Source organism: Microplitis mediator, chromosome 9, assembly GCF_029852145.1.
Source record: "Microplitis mediator isolate UGA2020A chromosome 9, iyMicMedi2.1, whole genome shotgun sequence".
In the NCBI taxonomy this organism is placed as follows: Eukaryota; Metazoa; Arthropoda; class Insecta; order Hymenoptera; family Braconidae; genus Microplitis; species Microplitis mediator.
The window spans coordinates 2897780-2916355 of record NC_079977.1 but is presented as its reverse complement, the minus strand read 5'-3'; the positions used below and the strand labels follow the sequence as shown (position 1 = coordinate 2916355).

Here is an 18576-nt window from a genome sequence, read left to right as displayed (position 1 = left end):
TTGACTCCATAACAAATTTCCATCACCAAAATCATGTAAAAAATTTTCCTAAATATATGTAACGAGATGCGGGTCTTCTAATTACTGTCTCATTATATCATTACATTAATACTCATAAAAAAAATGGATAATATTCGACTGTATTAATTATCAGTTAAAAACATATTTGAAATTACTAGACGTACATAATTTTTTCCATAGAAAAAAAAAAAAAAAAAAATTTGAATGGATAATCTTAGGGATTATTCAACAAAAAAAAAAAAGTTTACGTACTTGGTATATTAATTAAAAACTACAAGATATAGATAATGTTTCGACAAAGAATTAAGATAATTCTACTAGATTTGATAAGAGGTTTTATTTAAGTATTTCATTTTAAAAAATAACTAAAAATATCAAATTGTAATATCATTGTCACTACATACATACATACATACACATATATGTATATATATATACTTGATGATAAGTATTTGCTGGAGGCATAGCAATTCATGCTCCAATCATTGGATGTACACGAGTTACACACCTTATTTGTCATTAAATAATAATAATAATAATTGTAACTGTGATAATTACAAATTTTGAAAATTTTATTTTTTATTTAAAAAAATTTATTGATAAAATCAAATAATTGTTTTATTTTAATTAACAATTTTTCCTTTACTACATAGATAGACTGGGCCAAAAAATTCGGTTATTGGAGTCGTTTTGACTCAACTTAAACCTTGAATAAATTTCGAAGGAGTGAATTTAGCGAAAAATTTCAAGAGACCTTTTTTGTAGAGCATTAAATTTCCTTCAAGAATATGTATCTTGACTGAAAAAATTTCTTTTTTGGCCCAGTCTAATATTAATATATATTAGGGCGTTTAAAAAAAAAAAAAAAATTTTTGTTGTTTTTCGGAACCAGGCTAAAAAGTTTCGTTTAAATGCGAAAATAGACCGCGAATATGAGCTCTTAATATTAATATTAAGGTTGTCCGCATCACACTTTTCGATTTTCCATAAGAATAATGCAGGAAAAAAATTTTTATTTCTTCTGATTTTTGAAACTAATGAACCGTTAATCACATTGTAATGTCCATCAAATATTTTTGTAGAGATTTAAACGCTGTACAAAAAAGTTTCTTATCATTTTTTGTTAAATCCATCTGTTCGAAAGTTATTGGAGCTAGAGTCAAATCTACAGTAAATTTCGAGGTCTTTTTACTTTTCCAGCAAAACTATCACTCTTATCAATAAATGTCATAGGACTTTTTTTGTAGACAATTTTATTCCCTACAAATTATGTTCAGTGAAGTTTATTCAAATTTCGCATTGTTTTCTAGTTATTTTCATTTTAATGTTAAGTTCTCAAAATCGGTTAGACGACCATTATTTTTATAAGTCAGCATTAAATACATATATATGTATATATTTATTTATACATATGAAATAATATTGAATATATGACAATAAATTAATAATGAAGATCATTTTAAAATTTTTTTTTATAAAAAAAAAGTGGAAATAAATTTCATTAATTTTTTTTTTCAATCGCGTCATTTATTGTACTCACGTGAAGTAATATATAATTATCAGACAGTGATCTCGTGCTTGTTGATAAAAATCTTCAATTATAAATGTTTATAAGTATACGTACATACATAAATATATATATGTAAGCATGCATTAAGAATGTTAACATCATTAACTAACATGACAGATTAATTATTTATTGCATGAAAACTTAATTATTGATATCAACTTTTGTATAAATTTTTGGAAAAATTAAATTCAAATTTTGCGCGCGAAAAAAAAAATATTGGCTTTTAGGAAAATTGTTGGTTAACAAAAAAATGTGGGAATACCACATGCTGTTTTATATAGATCGTGTTCGTCTTTACATATAAATTATCTTATAAATTGTTTCTTTATCTTTAAAATTGTAGACTCGAATATCATGAAACGTCGTATTACTCAAATTGCCGGTTTAATTTTCACAAATGTCGCGTGTACTCTATATCTTAGAATAAAGATTACACATTATGACATGAGACTTTTTTCATTATTCTATTAATTTTTATTTTTACTTATTTTTTTTTAACTTATCAAATATCACTTTTCCTTATCAATTGTTTGTTTTATTACTTTTATACATACGCTTATTTTTAAATCTTTAAATTATAATTTTCCACGTAATAATTAAACAATTAAACCATAAAATAATTTCAGGAATTATTTAAATAAATTTCATTTTACAAAAATGAAATTATTTATAATAAATTTTTTTTTTCTGTGCCTTTTATTTTTTGGAAATTCGCATGAAATCGATGATACGATTGAATTATTTATAATCGATATGATCAAATCGATTCCGCCGACGACCGTCACAGCTTTTTTTTGTTCAAACTCAGGTAATTATCATGATTATTATTATAAAAATATGAGTGCAATTAATCAGTTAAATTTATGATCCTAAAGTTAGCAGACAATTAAAAATTTTTGGATTTTTTTTTGGACAATTAAATTTGAAGAAAAAAAAAAACTAAAAAAATGCACATGTAAAAAATTAAAAAAACTAAAAGTGCAATTTTTCCAAAAATTTTTTTTTTATAATTTATCTTGAGAAAAAGAATCCAAAAATTGTTAGACGTCGGCTAACTTAAGTATCGTTTAAATTTTTAGATATAATTAAATTTTCACGACAGCTTTCAAAAAATAATATAATACATGACATCAAAAATTTATATACTTACGATTATAATTTTGAAATAAATCAACAATTAAAAATATCACATCAAAATTTTTATATTCTGGATCTCGATTGTCCAGATGCGACTGAGTTACTTTTTAAGGTGAGAAAAATTTGTAAAATAAATTCAATATTTTCTTGATTATTTTTTTTTATATTTTTCCAGTTATATATTCATATATATCTAGAATTTATGAGAAAAAGTTTAAATATTTATTGCAATTGTTCTTAAAAAAAAAAAATTACTGTTTCGTGTTAAATAATAATCTGCAAATATGTTATATACATATATTTATATATATATATAGTGTTGCGTGTTTTTTATAATTTAATCGTTCCATCATTTCATTCTATATTATAAATTTATATTTATCTTATAAATGTCCTCTTGATCATTTGATGATATTACATACTCATATATATATTCATATATATCTGTATATACATATATTTTTTTTCAAGGTTTAGATGAATAAACACAATGTCAGATTATAATATTCGCCATTTTTCATGGTCACTTAGTATATTAGTAACTTTTATTACATCAAAAGATAATAAATCAAGAAAAAAACAACTTTTTTATTTTTCAAAATGTTATTTAGATAGACAGTAAATAAAAATTAACGATGCGCTTCCAGTAAAATTTATAGAAAATTTCTTTATGTCCCTGGTGGATTCATATTACGGTAATTTACCGAATTTTCCCGTAATTTGCCGAAAATACGGTATTTATACGGTAAATTTGCCGTGATTTACGATAATTTCCGGCGAATCGCGGTAAAATACGGCAATTTTTCGTAATTTAGGCCATTTTTTTACCGTATATTTTTTATTTTCACAGCTTTTTCAGTACAATATTTCACTTTACCGCCAACAAGCAATAAATTTACGGTAAATTACCGCCCTCTTACTGCAAATTTACAGTAAAAATGCCTTACTTTTGCTGTAAAATACCGCAAGTTTACCGTAAAATGCGGCAATTTACTGTAAACTACCGCAAATTACAGTAAATTACGGCAATTTTTCGTAATTTACGCCTTTTTTACCGCCATTGCCGTATATATTTTATTTTGAGTTTTTCAGTTCAATATTTGACTTTACGGTAAATTACCGCCGGCATGTCGTAATTTTGCGGTACATTACCGGTCTTTTACTGCAAATTTACAGTCAAATTGTCGTAATTTTGCTAGAATATGCCACGATTTCACCGTAAAAATGCGGCAATTTACCATAAAATACCGTAAATTACGGCAATTACGATCCGCCAGGGATATAATCATGGGAAATATTCTTTATAAGTATAGGACTGTTCCATAATTTATGAATTTCAAAAACTTTTCCATCATTAGAATAACGAAAAAAAAAAAAAAAAAAAAAAAATTGAATCCCATCAATTTTGATTTAATATATAAATAATCCTCAATTATCGTGAAATTTTTCAGGCAGAAGAAAGTGAAATGTTTTTCGCACCGACCAAGTGGTTAATACTACAAGACATAAGATCCGATAATAATTACAATTCATCAAAAAATTACAATGATCAAGAAAATAAACTGAAGGATAAATTCAAAAATTTTCGAATTTTTCCCGACAGTGAATTATTTATTTCCCAGAGATTTGATGACAATAATATTAAAATATTGTCCATCTACAGACCTAGTTTTTACGTCGATTTAATTATCGAAGAACGAGCTAGTTGGGATATTAATAACGGTATCAATTTTGTCGATTCAATTCCTACATCACGTCGGAGAAGAAATCTTCAGTTAACGCCTTTGAAAACATGTCTTGTGGTGAATATTTATTGGCTTATTGACTTGTAATGTTGTTTTAAATTAATCTAACATTTATAACAGCAATAATAATATTTATTATTAATATAGTTAACAAATCCTGATACATTAAATCATCTGACGGATTATAAAGACAAGAGAGTTGACGCTGTTACAAAAGCTAATTACATTTGGATGATGCATCTCGTTAATCAAATTAATGCGACGTATTTATTATTATCATTATTATTATTAAATAATTAGTAGGGTAGTAAATAATACTAATTAAATTCAAAACAGAGTGACATATACTTGGCGCGATACTTGGGGTTATCCAGATAAAAATGGAACTTGGAGTGGAATGATTGGATTATTGGATCGCGGAGAAATTGATTTTGGCGGGACAGCGACGTTTCTTATAAAACAAAGAATTGGAGTGATTGAATATTTACAATTATACACACCCGTTGGGTAAATTATTTCATAGTTTACCTTTTTCAATTTAAGCTCTGAATTCAAATTTTGAATTTACATAAAAAAAATAATAAATGTCAAAATTATGTTCGTTTTTACAAGAAAAAAAAAAATTACAATTTTTTTTCGACCCGTTATTAAAAATAAAAAAATAGTAATTTTGATTTTTATTAAAAAAATCCTTGAATTTTGAAAGAATCCAAAAAAATCAGAATTCAATTTCGAAATTTTGACATGAATTTTTTTTTTAAATCAGTATCGATTACCAGACAAAAAAAATCATTTTTTAAAATTATTCAGCTACAGAAAAAAATAAATCAAAAAATTAATGACCTTAAAAAATTTTTACCACAAAAAAATCGTGTCCTCTATTGGAATTCCATTCGTTTCATTAAAATATTGCAAATTTGAATTTACCGTAGCTTGAATACTGAGAGATTTCAAAGTTGCCAATGCTTTGGAATATTAAACAACTTAACATATAAGTGGCTTTCAACTAAAACATCAAAAAACTAAAAAATCCTCATTATGACCTCGGCGATTTCGCGGGGAAAGTCCTCGGCAATGCCAGGAAATGATCAATTATTTATTAAACAAACAATTAAGTCACTAAATTCTCAAACTTCTTTATTTTTCTCAGATCGAAATTCGTATTTCGCAAGCCTCCGCTATCTTACGTGAGTAATTTATTCACTCTGCCATTCGGACGCACTGTTTGGTACGCCATTGCTGTGATGTCATGTATTGTTTCCGGATTTTTATACATAACCATGAAATGGGAATGGAAAGAAATTGAAAAATCACCGGGAAAACAAGACGAATTGAAAAATAATCCAACTGTAAGCGATAATTTCCTGGTTATCCTCAGTGCAATTTCCCAACAAGGTATCAATTTTACTTCTCTCCATTAAAAATGATAGCATTAATCGAGATGTCAAACCCCTATCTAAAAATTCCCATAGGATCCACTCAACTGTGACAAAAACCGTATAGAAACCAATACAGTCTATAGGATTCTATGCGGTTTTTGTGGCAGTTGTGGATTCTATGGGAATATTTGAATAGGCGTATGTAGTTTATAAAAAAGCATAAATTTGCCAGGAATATCTTATGAACCTCGAACTATTTCATCACGAATAGTAACATTTATGTTACTAATAGCCGCTTTGAGTCTTTACGCATCATATACAGCAAATATTGTAGCGCTTTTACAATCAACATCATCATCGATAAATACTCTAAAGGATCTTATGAATAGTGGTTTGAAATTAGGAATTTATGATATTGTTTATAGCCGATATTACTTTGGGGTAATTATTAATTTGGTCTATTATTAGTGAATTACACACCGCGGGAGAAAAGTAGGACATTTCAACTCACCCTTGGTGGATCCGAATTACCGTAATTTGCTGTAAGTTAAAGTAACACAAGTTGCCGTTGATTACCGCAAAAATTACAGCAAATTTGCCGTATAAATATCGTATTTTACGGTAAATTCCCGTAATTTGGATCCGCCATGTACATGTGTGATTGCCCGTCTGAGCCGAAGGTGGGGGTGGAAAACACGCGGATCAAAATCCACAAACACCACATAAAAATGTCATTTTTCTCCTTAGTTTGAATTGAAGGAAAAGTTTTAATTCTTGCTTCTGTTTGTAGGAAAAATGACACATGCGCTCATTTTTGTTCTTTTATCATAAAAGGAAAGAATGACATTTTTCCCTCTAAACCCGGCAGGAATTGAAACTTTTAGTGCAGAAATGGTACAAAGAATTTTCCCGCCTTTAGAAAATTTTTCTTTATAATTTTTAATGCAAACAATTTCTTGGTACAATTAATATTTTTTCCGCTAAGAAATCCTTTTTTTTTGTATATATATATATATATATATATATATATATATATATATATATATATATATATATATATTAGGGTGCGTCATTTCGTTGCAACATTTTTTTTTTAAGTGCATGTGGAAAAAATCATAGTTCAACACAAAAAAAAATTTTCGCGCGAGAAAAAAAATTCTATGTCGATTACAGACCTAGCTCATTGAGAAATTCGATTTTCTCGTTTAAATAACACGGGAAAAATTTTTTTATCAGCTTTAAGTATTGTTAACTCATTAAACAAATCAATAGATCGAATAGACAAATACATATTTTTGTAGGAAATTGAACGCTCTACAAAAAAGGTCTCTTATCATTTTTCGATAAATCTATCTGTTCAAAAGTTATTGAAGCTCGAAGTAAAGTTGGAGATCTTTTTACTTTACCGGCGAAACTATCAGACTTATCACAAAATATTGTAGGATCTTTTTTGTTGACAATTTTATTCTCTACAAATTATTATCAGTAAAATTTTTTCAAATTCCGCATTGTTTTCTAGTTATTTTCATTTCAATGTCGAGCTCTTGAAATCGATCAGAACCACTTTTTTCAGAGCTTGAAATTAAAATGAAAATAACTAAAAAACAATGCGGAATTTGAAAAAACTTTGCTGATAATAATTTGTAGAGAATAAAATTGTCAACAAAAAAGATCAAACAATATTTTGTGATAACTCTGATAGTTTCGCCGAAAAAGTAAAAAGATCTCCAACTTTACTTCGAGCTCCAATAACTTTTGAATAGATGGATTTATCGAAAAATGATAAGAGACCTTTTTTGTAGAGCGTTCAATTTCCTACAAAAATATGTGTTAGCTTATTCGATCTATCGATTTGTTTAATGAGTTAACAATACTTAAAACTAATAAAAAAATTTTTCCCGTGTTATTTAAATGGGAAAATCGAATTTCTCAATGAGCTAGGTCTGTAATCGACATAGAATTTTTTTTCTTGCTCGAAATTTTTCTTTTGTGTTGAACTATGATTATTTTCACATGCACTTAGAAAAAAAAAATGTTGCTCTGAAATGACGCACCCTAATATATATACATATATATTTTAATAGGTATTGGATGATCCAATACGTAGAGAATTTCGGGATCGTTTTATAACAAATAAGACATCAATCTGGATAACAATCGAAGATGGAATTGAAAAAATACGTAAAGGATTATTTGCATTTCATGTTGACACTGCAGCTGGGTATCAATTAATGCAAGAAACGTATGAAGAAGATGAAAAATGTGGATTACAAGAAATTGATTACATGGGTGTACTGGATCCGATGCTCGTTATAAAGAGGAAATCTCCTTATCGTGAAATATTTAGGGTTGGGTGAGTACTTTTTTTCATATCGTTACCGATAATCTAAATTTCACTCAAGGATGCGATAGAATATCAAATTTTACGTGAAATATCGGAATATTCCATAGGAAATTGCGCTAAATATTTAATTGAAGTAAAAGAAAGTCGTGGAAAATTTTGCGGTTATGACGTTTTAGAATGTCAATGGCAATATAATCTAGTAGTAGATTAAATGTCCACTACAAGTTATTTTGCGAGGAAATTTCCATGTTTTCCATTAGAAATTTCACGAAAATAATAAATTATGACTTTAAATCTCACTGATAAAATTTGTCATTAATAAATTAATCTTTTTTTCGCATGATAAGAAAAGTTGTAAAAATAATTCTCTCGAACCCTAAAATTAATCGTCAGCTTTCCGAAAACCGTAGGAACTCAAGGAGAGTAAATATTAGCATTTAAAGGTCGAGAGAAGTTGATATATTTTTCAGTTTTGTTTTTAAATTTTAAATCGCTATTAACTTCTCAATGAAATTTTATCATCAAAGTAATCAAGAAATTTTAATGACTTCCAGTTTGAAAGTTCAAATTTAAAAAAAATTGATTTATTGCAGCCGACTTGTAAATTTCAATTTTGAAAATTAAGTAATTGAGATATTTTTTATACAAATGATTTGAAATCGAATTTTGGCGGTAAAAGGGTTTTCGCGCTTGAACTTCGCAAAATTTAAAAAATAATTGTGATTTTTTTATTATTACTAGATCACTTTGGTTACGTGAAACAGGACTACAGCAACGCGACACTCCAAGATTGTTTACTAAAAAACCAGTTTGTGTAGGTCATACTAGTTTCATAAGTGTCGGAACAACTGAATGTTATGCTGCTTTTTACACGATTATTTATGGAGCCGCTATAGCATTTGGATTTTTTTTTCTTGAAATTATTTTACATAAATGGTAACTTTTTATTTGTTTATATAAATCTATTGTAAAAAGGGGTAAAATGGGACCCATTAATTTTTTTATGACTAAATAAGGGGTAAAATAGACTACCAATTTTTTTTATTTAAAGGGGTAAGAGAGACATGGAGAAAAATGGGCCATGACTGCAGTAAAAATTTTTGAAAAAAAAATTGAACTGAAGTCTAATGACTTTTTTTTTCCAAGGGCCCATTTCACCCCTTCCTAATTTTCTCTATTAATTTCACATAAATTTTATAAATTAAATTTTTTTATTTTCAAGTTTCGGAAACAAAATGACCGACGATGAAGAATCAACTGAATGTGAAGCTGATGATATAGAAATTAATTCTACAAAAATATCTAGACAATCATCAGAGTCATGGGAAGCTACTCTAGAATAATATTTTTAAAAATAAATAATTTATTGTAGAAATAATATTATTATTAACGAACACAATAAAATATTCGATTAATTAATTTTATTTTTCCTTATTTTCGTTAGGAATATAAATTATTATATAAACAAATTTGTTTACATTCGAGAAAAGTGTCCTGTATATTTACAACTAAATAAAAAAAATAAAATAAATAAAAAAATAAACGAGTTAATAAATAATTACTTTGAGGCTGGGAGGAAATGCTGGTAATAATTTTTAGTAAAATCGACCATCAAATCTAAAGTACACTCGGGTAAATCTTCAACTGCCATTGCAGGGTTTCCAGAAAATTTAGTGAATGACGGGACTATTGTTTCTGGTGGTATAACTGCGCCGTCTTCAATAAAACAGCAGTCTTTCAAAATGCATCGTCTTCCCTGAGATTTCATATTAATAATTACTAGTTAATGTCAATAAATTATTAGATAATAAAATTGAAACCTACAATTACTGCATTGTCATCAATTGCCATCAACACGTGGTCCCATACTCGCTCAAAGAAAATATCAATTGAACTGTCATAAGTTTATTCACAAGGAGAATTATTTATAAAATGTATCACTTTATTTTATTCTCACAAATTTAAAATATACATTTAATAACATATATTTATAACAATTATTAAATAATGTAACGCAGGCTAAATTAAATCTAACGAACGAACGTTAAAGTAAAAAATGTCCGGCTCTAAGCGATTTTTAAAACAGTCAATTTAAATTTATAATCTATTAAAAAAAAATTTGATACGTCATATTATAATATGTTAATAATCACAAATAATTATTTATCAATCATCATTTTTATACAAATTATAATAAACGCATTGAACAGTTAAAGTAAGCGATTGATGGCACTGATCGAGTATAGAGGCTTCTACCTTAAATATCATTGATTTTTTTTTTCAATCGCGTCGTTTCTTGTACTCACGTAAAGTAATATATGATTATCAGACAGTTATCTCGTGCTTGTTGATAAAAATCTTCAATAATAAATGTTTATAAGTATACGTACATACATAAATATATATATATGTAAGCATGCATTAAGAATGTTAACATTATTAACTAACACGACAGATTAATTATTTACTGTATGAAACCTTAATTATTGATATCAACTTTTATATGAACTAATGAATGTAAAAATTTAAATTCAAATTTGCGCGCGAAAAAAAAATATTGACTTATTGGAAAATTTGAATTATTAAAAAAGTAAAAGCAAAAAAATTTAGGATTAGCACATGCTGTTTTGTATAGATCGTGTTCGTCTTTACATATAAATTATCTTGTTAACGTTTTTTTTGTCTTTAAAAATGTAGACTCGAATATCACGAAACGTCGTGTGACTAAAATTTCCGGTTTAATTTTCACAAATGTCGCGTGTACTCTATATCTTAGAATAAAGATTACACATTATGACATGAGACTTTTTTCATTATTCTATTAATTTTTATTTTTACTTATTTTTTTTTAACTTATCACATATAACTTTCCCTTATCAATTGTTTGTTTTATTACTTTTATACATACGCTTATTTTTAAATCTTTAAATTATAATTTTCCACGTAACAATTAAACAATTAAACCATAAAATAATTTTAGGAATTATTTAAATAAATTTCATTTTTCAAAAATGAAATTATTTATAATAAATTTTTTTTTTCTGTGCCTTTTATTTTTTGGAAATTCGCATGAAATCGATGATACGATTGAATTATTTATAATCGATATGATCAAATCGATTCCGCCGACGACCGTCGCAGCTTTTTTTTGTTCAAACTCAGGTAATTTTCATAATTATTATTATAAAAATATGAGTGCAATTAATCAGTTAAATTTATGATCCTAAAGTTAGCAGACAATTAAAATTTTTGAATTTTTTTTTGAACAATTAAATTTGAAGAAAAAAAAAAACTAAAAGTGAAATTTTTCCAAAATTTTTTTTTTATAATTTATCTTGAGGAAAAGAATCCAAAAATTGTTAGACGTCGGCTAACTTCAGTATCGGTTAAATTTTTAGGTATAATTAAATTTTCACGACAGCTTTCAAAAAATAATATAATGCATGACATCAAAAATTTATATACTTACGATTATAATTTTGAAATAAATCAGCAATTAAAAATATCACATCAAAATTTGTATATTCTGGATCTCGATTGTCCAGATGCAACTGAGTTACTTTCTAAGGTAAGAAAAATTTGTAAAACAAATTGAATATTTTCTTTATTATTTTTTTTTTTATATTTTTCCAATTATATATACATATATATGTGGAATTTGTGAGGAAAGAGTTTGAATATTTATTGCAAGTGTTATTAAAAAAAAAAAATTACTTTTCATGTTAAATAATAATCTGCAAATTTTGCTGTAAAATACCGCAAGTTTACCGTAAAATTCGGCAATGTACCGTAAAATACCGTGAATTACGGCAATTAGGACCCGCAAGGGATATAATCATGGAAAATATTATTTATAATAGCGAAAAAAAAAAATTGAATCCCATCAATTTTGATTTAATACACGGAAAAAAATATTCATTAAAAATTACCGTTAAATTCACTGTAATCGTGGGACATAATGCGGCGCTTTTATTTATTACCATTTTCAAATTAAAAATTACGGAAAAATTTATTTGTTTTGAGGTTAGACTTCATAAAATTTACCGAAAACCGAATAAAATTTACAGTAGACTACGGTAAAATTTTTGAAAAAATTAAAAAATTATCTCACTTACCAACAAATGATGGGGTCGTGCCATTCGTCCCACCATTACAATGAATTTGACGGTAATTTTTAAAGAAAATTTCTTTCCGTGTATAAAAAAATCCTTAATTATCGTGTTATTTTTCAGGCAGAAGAAAGTGAAATGTTTTTCGCCCCAACCAAGTGGTTAATACTACAAGACATAAGATACGATAATAATGACAATTCATCAAAAAATTACAATGACCAAGAAAATAAATTGAAGGATAAATTCAAAGATTTTCGAATTTTTCCCGACAGTGAATTATTTATTTCCCAGAGATTTGATGACAATAACATTAAAATATTGTCCATCTACAGACCTAGTTTTTACGTCGATTTAATTATCGAAGAACGAGCTAGTTGGGATATTAATAACGGTATTAATTTCGTCGATTCAATTCCTACATCACGTCGGAGAAGAAATCTTCAGTTAACGCCTTTGAAAACATGTCTTGTGGTGAATATTTATTGGCTTAATGACTTGTAATGTTGTTTTAAATTAATCTAACATTTATAACAACAATAATAATATTTATTATTAATATAGTTAACAAATCCTGATACATTAAATCATCTGACGGATAATGAAGACAAGAAAACTGATGCTGTTCCAAAAGCTAATTACATTTGGATGATGCATCTCGTTAATCAAATTAATGCGACGTATTTATTATTATCATTATTATTATTAAATAATTAGTAGGGTAGTAAATAATACTAATTAAATTCAAAAACAGAGTAACATATACTTGGCGTGATACTTGGGGTTATCCAGATAAAAATGGAACTTGGAGTGGAATGATTGGATTATTAGATCGAGGAGAAATTGATTTTGGCGGGACAGCGACGTTTCTTGTAAAACAAAGAATTGGTGTGATTGATTATTTACAATTATACACACCCACTGGGTAAATTACTACATTATTTATTAAACAAACAATTAAGTTACTAAATTCTTAATTTTCCAAAGATTAAAATTCATATTTCGCAAACCTCCGCTATCTTATGTGAGTAATTTATTCACTCTGCCATTCGGACGCACTGTTTGGTACGCCATTGCTGTGATGTCATGTATTGTTTCCGGATTTTTATACATAACCATGAAATGGGAATGGAAAGAAATTGAAAAATTACCGGGAAAACCAGACGAATTGAAAAGTAACCCAACTGTAAGCGATAATTTGCTGGTTCTCCTCAGTGCAGTTTCCCAACAAGGTATCAATTTTACTTCTCTTCATTAAAAATTATAGCATTTATCGAAATGTCATATATATTATTGATAAAGAGGGTAAATTTGCCAGGAGTATCTTATGAACCTCGAACTATTTCATCACGAATAGTAACACTTATGTTACTAATCGCCGCTATGAGTCTTTACGCATCATATACAGCAAATATTGTAGCGCTTTTACAATCAACATCATCATCAATAAATACTCTGAAGGATCTTATGAATAGTGGTTTGAAATTCGGGATTTATGATATGGTTTATAACCGACATTACTTTACGGTAATTTTATTTATTAGTAAATTACACACCGCGGGCGTAAAGTAGGACATTTCAACCTACCCCTGGCAGATCCGGATTACGGTAATTACCGTAAATTGCTGTCATTTACGGTAACGCGTTGCCGTTGATTCCCGCAAAATTACGGCAATTCTGCCGTATAAATATCGTATTTTACGGTGAATTCCCGTAATTCAGATCCGCCATGTACATGTGTGATTGCCCGTCTGAGCCGAAGGTGGGGGTAAAAAACACGCGGATTTTGATGTCTCATTTTGCTCCGTAGTTTAAATTGAAGGAAAAATTTAAATTCTTGCTTCAGTTTGTGGGAAAGATGGCGCATGCGCTCTTTTTTTTTATTCTATATTTTCTCATAAAAGGAAAGAATGACATTTTTCCCTCTAAATCAAGCAGGAGTTTAAACTTTTAGTGCAGAAATGGTAAAAAAAAAATTTCCCGCCCAGTTTATAATTCTTTGCGCTAAAAAATCCTTTCTTATACATTAGGGTGGCGCAAAAAAATCGACTATTTTTTTTTTTCGATATCACATGAAAATTTGTTGGTTTACGATGTTTTGAAAAGCCTCTCCAAAATTCAGCTCAATAAAAAATTTCCAAGAGGTCGCTCACGAATTTTGAAAATATCAAAAATAATCGAAATTCGGATGTTTAATTATAAATTTTTTTCTTTCTGGTGGCAGCAATAGTTTATATTTGTAAAATCATGACTATGCTGAAAATTTCAGCCCAAAATTTAAATATTTGAACGGCGCTCAAGAATTTTGAATATTAACTGATAATATGTAACTAATAGTTTGAATTAGTTTTTATATTTTTTTATAACTCAATTATTGTCATTTCACTTAAATATAACTTTTGCATAACCAAAAATATATAGGACAGTCTTGAACAATAAAATTTGGTAAGTTTTGAATAAGCGAAAAAACCTAAAAATTGAATTAAAAAATTAAAAAGTGTAAAAAACTTGATATTTATATTTCTCAGGTTATATTTTCATTCATTGTCATGCAAATTGATGGTGAAAAAATCGAGAAGATTTATAATTAATATTTAAGGGTCGCTCAAAAACGTCCAAAAGACAGCACTCAGAAACATTCAAAATTCTTGAGCGCCATTTAAATATTCAAATTTTGGGCTGAAATTTTCAGCATAGTCATGATTTTACAAATATAAACTATTGTTGCCACGAGAAAAAAAAAAATTTAGAAATAAAAATCCGAATTTCGATTATTTTTGATATTTTCAAAATTCGTGAGCGACCTCTTGGAAATTTTTGATTGAGCTGATTTTTGGAGAGGCTTCTCAAAACATCGTAAGCCAACAAATTTTCATGAGAGATCGAAAAAAAAAAAAACAGTCGGTTTTTTTGCGCCACCCTATTATACATATATATTTTAATAGGCATTGGATGATCCAATACGCAGAGAATTTCGGGAACGTTTTGTAACAAATAAGACATCAATCTGGATGACAATGGCAGATGGAATTGAAAAAGTACGTAAAGGATTATTTGCATTTCACGTTGAAATCGGTGCTGGATATCAATTAATTCAGGAAACGTTTGAAGAAGATGAAAAATGTGGATTACAAGAAATTGATTACATAGGCGTACTGGATCCGATGCTTGTTATCAAAAGAAAATCTCCTTATCGTGAAATATTTAGGGTTGGGTCAGTATTTTTTTTTCATATCGTTCCCGATAATCTAAATTTTGTAGAAGGGGTTTTCGCGCTCGAGCTTCGCAAAATGTGAGGAATAATTGTATTGTAATTTTATTATTACTAGATCACTTTGGTTACGTGAATCAGGACTACAGCAACGCGACACTCCAAGATTGTTTACTAGAAAACCAGTTTGTGTAGGTCATACTAGTTTTGTAAGTGTCGGAACAACTGAATGTTATGCTGCTTTTTACACGATTATTTATGGAGCCGCTATAGCATTTGGATTTTTTTTTCTTGAAATTATTTTACATAAATGGTAACTATTTATTTGTTTATATAAATCTATTGTAAAAAGGGGTAAAATGGGACCCATTAATTTTTTTATGACTAAATAAGGGGTAAAATAGACTACCAAGTTTTTTTATTCAAAGAGGTAAAATAGACATGGGGTAGAATGGGCCATGACTGCAGTAAAAATTTTTGAAAAAAAAATTGAACTGAAGTCTAATGACTTTTTTTTTTCAAGGGCCCATTTCACCCCTTCCTAATTTTCTCTATTAATTTCACATAAATTTTATAAATTAAATTTTTTTATTTTCAAGTTTCGGAAACAAAATGGCCGACGATGAAGAATCAACTGAATGTGAAGCTGATGATATAGAAATTAATACTACAAAAATATCTAGACAATCATCAGAGTCATTGGAAACTACTCTAGAATAATATTTTTAAAAATCAATCATTTATTGTAGAAATAATATTATTATTAACGAACACAATAAAATATTCGATTAATAAATTTTATTTTTCCTTATTTTCGTTAGGAATATAAATTATTATTTAAACAAATTTGTTTACATTCGAGAAAAGTGTCCTGTGTATTTACAACTAAATAAAAAAAATAAAATAAATAAAAAAATAAACGAGTTAATAAATAATTACTTTGAGGCTGGGAGGAAATGCTGGTAATAATTTTTAGTAAAATCGACCATCAAATCTAAAGTACACTCGGGTAAATCTTCAACGGCCATTGCAGGGTTTCCAGAAAATTTAGTGAATGACGGGACTATTGTTTCTGGCGGGATAACTGCGCCGTCTTCAATAAAACAGCAGTCTTTCAAAATGCATCGTCTTCCCTGAGATTCAATATTAATAATTACTAGTTAATGTCAATAAATTATTAGATAATAAAATGAAAACATACAATTACTGCATTTTTTCCAATATAAACATACGAGCCAACTACAGCTGCGTTAACAACAGCACGTTCACCAACGAATACATGATCGCCCATTTGTAATGGAAAAAAGGCAACTCTAAAATTAAATTTATTGATAATTAATATCATTAAAATATATACTAATTATGTAGCAAGATTAATGTTAATATATAAGCCCATTTTATAAAGTTATGTAAAAAATAAAATTATAAGTAATTTACAAGAATGATTTTCCACTCCTACTAGTTATCATAAATATTTTCATCAAAATATTAATACATTTCGATAACAAATGTCTTGTTTTTTATTTTAATAACGCGACTAGAAACACTGTGTCTTAATCTGACATTGAACGACGAAAAAATTTTTAAAACTCAAGGAAAATTTATACTTTTTTATCTTTCGCACTCGAGTAAATGAACGGAATCGTTCTTCTGCACTAGTACAGTAAATGGAGAATTAAAACTTTTCTTGAGCCAGGCGGTGATCACTCAATGCTTTTGTATGGAACTCAATTTTGTCAGCCGACTCAGTTTTTCCATACCAACTTAAAAGCGCTGTCTTACAATTTTTCGAGTTTTTATAGTTATTTATACTAATTGTTGATATCCACAAGGAATTCCATTAGCGGAATCAATTTTGGGAAAATTCGTTTTGTCAAATTCACTATTTAAACTCGACCCTGACAAAATTGGGCATGGTGGGGGGCAGAAGTGATCACCGCCTGTCTTGAGCCAAGAAAAAATTACTTACGCTAATAAATTTTTTCTAGTCCTAAGTGATAATAACCCGGGTAGAAATTTTTCGGATTTTTCTCTGAGAAAGTCTTTAGAAGTTTGAAAAAGTCTTTAGAACTTAAGAACTGAGTTTTTCAGATAAAATTTCGAAAAATTTCCACCAGGTAAATTTTTTTTTTCTGCGTGATACTAATTTATGATACTGCAGTTAGCCGACGTCTTAAAATTTTTTGATTTTTTTTTTAGATAAAACATAAAAAAAAAATATTTGAAAAAATTGCACCTGTAGTTTTTTAAATTTTCTACATGTGCATATTTTTATTTTATTTTTTTGCAATTGATTTGTTGAAATACGAAAATTCAAAAATTTTAAAATGTCTGCTAACATCAGGATCATTAATTTATGTCATTAAATACTACATTATTATGTTTATATATTAATTACCCTTTGCTGAATTTTTTGAACGGTGGTCTGATAACGACATTTTTACTTATTATACAATATCTGCCAACACGAACATTCGCCAAATCGCCCCGAATTATCGCATCTGATTGAACAATAACTTTCCCATGCAAAACAATATTTTGCGAGCCGCATAAAACAGTTTGTCTGCTCACTTTATTACCGGAGGCCTGAAAATATTGATATTCAAATTAACAATTAATATAAATTACCATCAATGCATATTCTAATATATAAATTAATATCAGCACATATTCTTATATATAAATAAGGTTAAGTAGCAAAAAATTCTTACTGTCTCAATATATTCAGCCCTGTCATAATAAATGTCATGCGGTTCCATTTTTCTTGATAATTTTTTTATAATTATTTCCTAGTTCAATTTAAAAAAAAAATTACATGTGATTAATATTTTATATCAACTAAACAAATACTTTGTATATTATATATGATATATTTATATTTTTCTGCAAAAATAATAATAATAATAATAAATATTCAATATGTCGGCGGATTACCAACAGAATTTAAATGTCAAGAAAGTGCTGTCACCTGCGGGCGACATTTGAACTGATTTCAAATTTTTAAATTATTATTATTATTAAGTTGGTGTTTAAAAAGTCACGATACTGAAGTTAGCCGAC

The 18576-nt window shown here is 27.8% G+C and overlaps 2 protein-coding genes across 2 annotated transcripts; one reads left to right on the top strand and one right to left on the bottom strand.

The window, feature by feature from the left end:
- The first annotated feature begins 1867 nt into the window (after positions 1-1867).
- On the top strand, positions 1868-16261 carry LOC130674974 (uncharacterized). Its single transcript, XM_057480427.1, has 20 exons — positions 1868-2399; positions 2671-2840; positions 4180-4530; positions 4621-4736; positions 4810-4980; positions 5624-5868; positions 6085-6293; positions 7937-8205; positions 8938-9132; positions 9419-9533; positions 11181-11358; positions 11595-11764; positions 12429-12779; positions 12870-12985; positions 13060-13230; positions 13293-13537; positions 13624-13832; positions 15251-15519; positions 15635-15829; positions 16116-16261. The coding sequence occupies exons 1-20, from the start codon at positions 2249-2251 to the stop codon at positions 16234-16236; spliced, it is 4017 nt and encodes a 1338-aa protein (XP_057336410.1). The 5' UTR covers positions 1868-2248; the 3' UTR covers positions 16237-16261.
- A 75-nt stretch (positions 16262-16336) lies between these two features.
- On the bottom strand, positions 16337-18406 carry LOC130674736 (dynactin subunit 5). Its single transcript, XM_057480160.1, has 4 exons — positions 18228-18406; positions 17915-18102; positions 16718-16829; positions 16337-16649 (listed from the first exon to the last, which is right to left on the bottom strand). The coding sequence occupies exons 1-4, from the start codon at positions 18273-18275 to the stop codon at positions 16452-16454; spliced, it is 546 nt and encodes a 181-aa protein (XP_057336143.1). The 5' UTR covers positions 18276-18406; the 3' UTR covers positions 16337-16451.
- Between the last annotated feature and the right edge of the window lie 170 nt (positions 18407-18576).